An 8,289-nucleotide genomic window follows, 5' to 3' on the forward strand; every position below is an offset into this window, starting at 1 on the left:
TGTTTCTGGTTTATATAAACTTGAACATAGAAAAATTGCTCCATTACTGTTTAGGCAGGTTCCATTTTATTCAATTTTAGACAAGTTTACTGTATTTTTGAAAGTATATTTGTCTTCAAGATGATGATAGGACTAAAATGATGATAAACATTTAAGTCACTTTATTGAATGTTTGTTAGTGTTTTGGTCTTACCATGCTATCTATAGAGTTATGCCATACTAAAGAGTGAATTAAGATAGATCTATCTAAAGGGCTCCAAAGAGGTAACATTTTATGAAGAATTATTTCTATGTTTTAAAGTTGCTGAAATGGCATCTGTAATGGCCAAAATTAGAAATGATGCTTATTTTGCTTAATAAATGAACATAACAGAGTTTGAAACACAAACAAATTAGTGAAATTCATCAAACTTAAAATTTCAAATATATGATACTTTTTATGTATTAAATCTTAATTAATTAAATTACTAAATTTATTCAACTTTAACATTTATCTTTTAAATGTATACATATAATCTTGTCAAAATAATACAGTATATATTTTTCTTATTTGCATTAATATATTCAATAATAATATTGGAAAATAAATAATTTTGAATATATTTATTGTGTTTTTTTACATTAACATTGGTTAACATTAAAATTTTATGGTTATTATTTTATAATAGTATATTCATATATACAGTAGTTTCATTTTCTGAATAATTTTTGTATTCTTGCTTTTATGGTTACTATTATTTTCTTATATTACATTATTAAATATTATATATATATACATATTCATTTATTGTTTTTCAGCATTTTTAAAATCTACTAAAGAAGGTGTTTTGAATAAAGGTGCAAATACTAACGGTAAATCTTTTTCTGTTTGGAAAAAATTAATTATATTCAGTTATAATTTAATTGAAAAATAAAAAAATATTATATAATATAGAAACATCAATTGAAGTAGAAACTGTTCAAGTAAACTTTAGTATTGGTAATGATACTTCAGTTAACATTTCATCAAATAATGACCAGAAATGTGTAAGTTATTTTTTAAATTGTTACATTAATTAATTACAATATTTTTCTCTTTAATCTGAAACTCATTTTCAGAATGAAAACAGTATTTCAGATAAAGAAAAGAAGAATAAACTTGAAATTCCAAAGTCACTACCGAAACATATTGAAACAAGTAAGAATGTTAATATACATATTTTATACTTTAGTAATTTTTAAAAAAAATATCTTTGAATTATGTTTTATTAAATTATTTTAATATAAAATTTGTATTTTCTTTGTTAGGCTTCCATAATTCTAATTCCCTTCAAGCTTTAGTTCCAGAAGATTGTAATCGATCACCATCAGTTGAAAAAACTGTAAGAAAAATAAGTTTTAAATGAACAGCTTTTTTTAATATTTCAAAATCAAATTTAAAATATTGATTGTGAAATTCAGAAAAATTGAAACAAAAACTAACTTTAAGTATTTAAAAATTCATAGTACATTCCTGAAGAAGCAAAGTACCATAAATTGTTTATGAAACTTTGCTTTCACAAGTATTTCTAAAAATACAGAAAATTGGTAGAACACTTTCTGTCATTGCATTAGCTAGTGTTTCAAATAAATAATAGAATTATCAAAAATATTATAGATTATATTTAGATATTATTTATATTCAGATATTACATACATTATTATATAGATTAGATTATATGAAACTGCTGTAAGAAATTTCTCTTTAACAATGTTGGTCAGATGGCTGAGTGGTTAAGGTGTAGCCTACCATTCTGGGAGACCCAGAAACAAATCCAGAAATTTTTTGGAGATGGTCTGTTCTAGATATGTCAAGCCCCTTAGCCAGATGTCAGTTCTTGTAAACCATTCTATGGCAGCTCATGACCAAATCAAAGCCAGTCGTTTTTAAATTTCAAGTAGACCATGTTTGCCGTAAGCCAGGTCTGTTTTATTGGTGTTCTAATTCATGCCATGATGGCTTATGACGTGAATTAGAACAAGACTTTTGAATTTAATACAGTAGACATTGCTTGTATTTTATTCATATTTAACATTTTTATTAACTTTTTCATTAAGAAGAGGCCCCTCCTTGGTTACACCAGTGATTTGCAAAAGTTATACATGCTCATGAATGTAAGAAACCTGTTTGTAGGTGTGTTGCCGTTGCAGAAAGAAAATATATTAGTTATGCACATTACTGAATACAAAATGTGTACTAGCTCTAACAAACAGTGCTTGTTTAGCACAACACAATGTAGACTATGTACAGTTGACTAAATTACACTGCATAGAAATTTAAGTTTTCCTAGATATTCTGAGATGACACTGATGGAACTGCTTCATCTGTTGAGTTCAGAATATCAATATCTTCTGAATCCACAAGATTGCCTGATAAGTTTGTTTTTAGACCCTTTCAAACTTGTCTATTATGTGTACCTGTAGCTTTGCATTTTCTTTGTGTAGTTGTTTTTGCCTGGAATCTAGCAAACTGCGTGTCCAAAAATATTCCAGTTCAGAAAGTGCCAGACAAACATATATAGATTAATTCTAATATAATTTATATATAGTGGAAGTTTGTTAAACATATAATATATACTTAACAGTAAATATACAACTAAAAATTTTTTTCATAGGAAGAAAACAAAGAAAGTGATGAAAATAAAAATTCATTAGATGATCGGCCAGAAACATTCAAAATTTTTTCATATTTACAAATTTTGACTGCAGTATTTGGTTCTTTTGCTCATGGAGGAAATGATGTTAGGTAAAAATTTATTTATGGTATAAATGTAGTAAATTTGATTAATTATTGTATAATTATTATTAAAAAAATTAATATTAATGTTTGAAAATTTTGCTATAAAGATGGATTTTGTGAAATATACTGTTACTTTACAGCATATAAGAGACACTCCATTTCAGAATATTTTTACTTTTTTAATTTTTAAAAAGTATTCAGTGTGTTTAATTCAAGCAATCCTGTGCCTTTGGCACTCAGCCCCAAATTTTTTCACTGATTTCTGGTTAAAAAAAAAAAAGTAAAATTAGAATGGACATTTTATTCATGAATTGGGCTAAGAGGCTACCTGTATCTTACTGAAGGCTGGTTGGAAAGCCTGCTATTTTATGGGAGATTGTAACTTCATATATAATATACAGGGCAATTTATTTTTCAGCTACATTTTTGGACAAAAGTTGCATCTTATATACTGTAAAATACAGTAATTTTTCATAATTTTTAAAACTCTATCTTCTAATTTTAATTAATTTTACTAATGTAAAAATTATTAAAGAATTACACATACTTGAGACAGACAAAACAATTTCCATGAAATTTTCGAATTACTCTGTTTATCAAGTTAGTTTCTTTCAATTGTTTAAATTAGACAAACTAACTCATCCTGTACATTATCAATATGAAAACCTGAAACCATGGTACAATAACACAGATAATTAGAACAAACAAGTAACCAGCATTGCCAAGTTTGTTATTTTTAAAGGCACATGAAAAAATTTTGAAATGCCAAACCCTATTTGGGATTATATTTTGAAATTCCAAACACCATACTGTTTGGGATTATATTTGACATAAATTAAATTCCCCATTAATAAAGTGTTATCAATAATAACAATTAGAAGTAAATTACAGTTCTGTCCAAACTTCTGTCAAAATTTTATTATTGAAATGCTTTTACTATGCTTAGTCTATTTAATGTCTCCATGTACATTTTGATATTGTATCTACATTAAAAAGTCTTAATCCAACAAGAAATTTTGATGTAACTTTTAATGAACAAAATGAAACTTTAGATTATAATAATACTTGCTAATGATCATCATTTAAACAACTTAATTAATTTTTCATTCAGGTATTAATTATTGTTATTAAATATTAAAAAATTATTTTAAGAATCAGAAATCATGAGAAATTTCAATTCTAATTACTGATAAATGTTTGATTATTCCAATTAATTGTCCCATCACTACTTATTAGCATCCATTGATTGAATTGTTGAATTTTATCAGTTTTTTTTTTCATGTAATATGTTCTTTAAATTCATTCAAATGATAAGCTATATTTTATGTCATTTCTTCCTCAGCAATATCCATTCAAATTTATGACCCTTATCAATGCAGAATAAACATTTCTAACAAATTACATTATAAAAATGTGTTTAATATACAGACTAGAGTGCTAAATGTTTTTGATTTTCAAAAAACAGAACAAAAGTGAAAATTTTACTAAAACAATGGAACAGCTGGGACAGAGCAAAAGATAGTACTGTCCCATTTAAAATAATATATTTGGTCAGCTTAGCTATTAGGACATAAAATGCTTAATACATTGTCTTCTAATTATCAAACATTTAATATAGTTGTTAATAAACAGCTGTTCAGTTTGCAGTAACATGTACACCACCATACAATGGCCGCGTTTCTTTATGCAGCGAGAGTGTAGTGAAAATGACGTCACGAGCAGCTATCGCTACACGTCGCTGCATCATAGTTTAGAAACACTTTCCGCTCGAGCAAAACATGGATGCCGTAATCTATCCTTTAATTCCACAGTTACAGCCGAAAGTAGTGATTTAGTTAAATAACTTCAATATTTAAATAAAGAGATATAAAGAATTGAGCATTTCTCTTTCCGAAAATGTGAACAAAGTAAAGAGATAGGAGATGTATAATTATATTTAAAATATAGTATTTTCTTATTCTTTAGATAACTTTCAGAGTCATTTTATAAAATTTAATCCTTAATGTTTCCATAATATTTTTATCAACAGTCACTTCGACTTTTTTATTTTCGCAGCATAATATCGTATTATACAGACAAGCATCCATTTTGCTTTACACGTGTAGCGGACGTAAAAGCTGCTTTATCTTTGCTGCAGCGACTTCTTGCAGCAAACGTTTAGAAACGGTTCGCTACATTTCAGCGCTGCATTTAGAAACGGGTTTCAGAGTGTTCGCTGTAAAGTGAACACTCTGAAACCCGAGTGCTGCATAAAGAAACGCGGCCAATATAAATTATGTTTATGATATCCTTATTGCATAGCAGATAATACAGCAATAAATATATTTTTAAGAAATGCAGAAAAAACTTAGATAAAAGCAAAGAATAACTCACAATACAATCTGTTAACAATGTTTCTAATATTTCTGTAAATTGGAGAATCAATTGACTACTGTTAGTGATGTCACAAAAGCATGTTTAGTTGCATTCTGCTATGCTATCCTATGTTGCCTCTTCCAGTACCAGCTATTCCATTTGTTGTCATTCATAAGAAAATAGGATCCACATGTCTACATGTGGATCCTAAACTTTCTAACCAATTGTATAAGTATAGTAATAAAACTTGAGACTTTTCACACACAGTTTTGTTAAAGATGTTTTATGTATAAAACATTGGCTAAATACATATTGAGAGATACATTTTCTAAGAAGTTTGGGAATTAAAAACTAAAGGATATTCTACCAAGAAAATGTTAAGCAAGAAGACAGTAAGAAGAATATTAGTTCAGTGTTTTCTTCATATGAATCTTGTTATTTAGAAAAAATTTGTTTTTAAGTTTATTTTTTCAAAATATTGTACCACATTTTGTATTTAATAAAATAATTAGCTCAATAAATTTTTCCATCGCATTTAGTAATATTTTAACAGTAATTATTAAGAATTTAATTATTATTATATACAATTTTTGTAGTTTGCTGTATTTTTAATAAAATTTTCTTAATATACAGTAATGCAATTGGGCCACTTATAGCAATGTGGATGATATTCTTGGATGGTAATGTATATCAAGGAGGTGAAGCCCCTTTCTATATACTTTTATATGGTGGCTTAGGAATTACTGTTGGTTTATGGGTATGGGGTCAAAAAGTAATAAAAACTTTAGGAGAAGATCTTACTAAAATAACACCATCAAGGTGAGAAAAACTTTCAATTAAATTTAATAATTTAGCAATAATTTAATATTAAATTAAACTTTTTTAGTGGTTTTACAATTGAAATTGGAGCAGCTTCAACTGTGCTTTTAGCTTCAAAACTTGGTTTACCAATCAGTACAACTCACTGTAAAGTTGGATCTGTAGTTTTTGTTGGCTGGACACGTTCCCGGCAAGGTGTAGACTGGAGTCTGTTTCGTAACATCGTACTAGCCTGGATTTTAACACTTCCCATAACTGGTGGAATAGCAGCCATTCTTATGGCCATTTTTAATGCAACACTTGTCTAAATTGATAAAACAAACTTATTATTATCATTCCGAAAAGTAAAAACTCTGTTATACAGCTTGATGTAACAAGGCAACGCAGCTACAAAATTACGTAACGTGAAAAGAATTATATTTTTGAGTAATGATGATCAAATGTATTATAATCATACACATAATGCATATAATATAAAATATTTGTATATTGTCTGAATTAACCAGATTTTTATAAATATTGGAATGTTATCTATTTATTTTGGAATAGTATTTAGTTGCAGAGATAATACAGTCAACCCTCAATTTTATATTTTTCTCGGAAAAAAACAATAAAACAAATCTTAAAACTTAAAGGTTATGAGAAGTAAATTTTATCAAAGTAATATCAGTTATTATTAGTTGTGTTAAAGAAATCAATACATCTAGTTTATGATATTAACAGTCACTGAAATTTTTAATTATAATAATTTTATACTAATTCAATATAAATACTTACTTTTTTTATAAAGATAATTTAATTTACATAAATTTATCTTATTTTAGAGAGGATGCGAGGCCATTTTTTCATCACGAAAACGCGAATGTCGGATGTTCAGAGCTGCTTTCCTGTAAACCTAGAAGTTTGACAATGGCATTTGGAACATCAGTGGAATCATGCTCAACGATACAAATGCCATTGTCAAACTTCTAGGCTTACAGGAAGGCAGCTCTGAACGTCCAACATTCATGTTTTCATGATGAAAATGTTGGCCTCACCCTCTCTATTATATGAAATAAAAGAAGTCAAATATTAAATATTCTTCAGACAAATTCAATAAAACTACTTATTTGAATAGAACATTTTATCAATCTCATTGTTTTCATATTATTTTTAATCCATTTTCAGAAGTAATTTCAAATACAAGATAAAATTTGCACAAAAAGAAATATTTTAAGCAAATTTGAAGTGAAATTGGACGTGATACAAAATTGCTAAACTAAAATATACGTTATGATTCTTGAGACATTTGAAACAAATAATAAATTATATATATAAACATCAACTCAACCAATCCATTTTTTGATTAAAGCCAGATATCAAATTATATTTTAGTTTATTATACAGTGTATAAAACTATAAATTTGTTTCTAAAAATGGTTTTAATAAAAAAAAAATTTTAAGGACTTCTACAATCATTGTCAATTTCCAAATTAGAATAGAAATGCTAGTCTTTAATATCAGGTTGTCAAGGATGAAATTTGTGGGAAAAAAGGCAAAGTTGGTTGATAACTTACAAATATAAGGAATTATTTTATTCATCAAAGTATGCACCCATATTGTCTATACACTTTTGCCATTTAAGCGGCAGGTTGTTCAGGCCGATGGTATAAAACCCTGGCGGATGAGAGTCAATGAACTCCTGGAAGGCCAATTTTACAGCATTGTCGGAATTAAATTGTTTTCCTATTAAAAAGTTGTCCAAATTGCAGAAGTGGTAATCAGTGGGGGCTAGGTCTGGTGAGTATGGAGGATGATGAAGTTCCAACTCCAATTCCTGTAGTTTTGCCACAGTCATTTGTGCAGTGTGTGGTCTAGCATTATCATGCAATAAGATAGGAGTTGATCTGTTGACCAATCTAGGCTGTTTTTCTTTAAGTTTTTGCATCATTTTGTCCAGTTGGTTGCAGTATATTTCTGCTGTGATCAGTGAGCCAGGTTTCATGAAATCATAATGGATCACACCTGCACTAGACCATCAAACACTCACCATCAGCTTCTTTTGATGAATATTGCACTTTGGAGTGTGTTTTGGTGATTCATCCTTGTCCAACCACTGTGCTGAACATTTGCGATTATAATATTGGATTCATTTCTCATCACAAGTGACAATTCAATTCAAAAATGGATCAGATTTGAGACGAGAAAGCAACATCAAGCAAGCTTTCAAACACTTTTGTTTCTGTTTTTCATTCAGTTCATGTGGAACCCATTTATCCAACTTTTTCACTTTACCGATTTGAGCTAAATGAAGTGAATATTGTTTGTTTGCTAACAGCAAACTTCAATGATAATAATAAGCTGTTATAGTTGGCAAT

General features: G+C 28.0%; 1 protein-coding gene across 1 annotated transcript in view; it reads left to right on the forward strand.

Moving 5' to 3' along the window:
* The window catches only part of LOC136972351 (sodium-dependent phosphate transporter 1-B-like), a 29,424-nt gene extending 21,135 nt beyond the window's left edge, over window positions 1-8,289 (forward strand). Inside the window, exons 10-16 of the mRNA XM_067266923.1 lie at window positions 799-852; window positions 935-1,026; window positions 1,099-1,177; window positions 1,288-1,361; window positions 2,634-2,764; window positions 5,747-5,932; window positions 6,000-8,289. Of these exons, the coding sequence (XP_067123024.1) occupies window positions 799-852; window positions 935-1,026; window positions 1,099-1,177; window positions 1,288-1,361; window positions 2,634-2,764; window positions 5,747-5,932; window positions 6,000-6,240 (857 nt within the window). The 3' untranslated portion in view covers window positions 6,241-8,289. The remainder of the gene's footprint in view (window positions 1-798; window positions 853-934; window positions 1,027-1,098; window positions 1,178-1,287; window positions 1,362-2,633; window positions 2,765-5,746; window positions 5,933-5,999) is intronic.

This window comes from Centruroides vittatus, unplaced genomic scaffold, assembly GCF_030686945.1.
Source record: "Centruroides vittatus isolate TY-2023 unplaced genomic scaffold, ASM3068694v2 contig_1057, whole genome shotgun sequence".
Lineage (NCBI taxonomy): Eukaryota > Metazoa > Arthropoda > Arachnida > Scorpiones > Buthidae > Centruroides > Centruroides vittatus.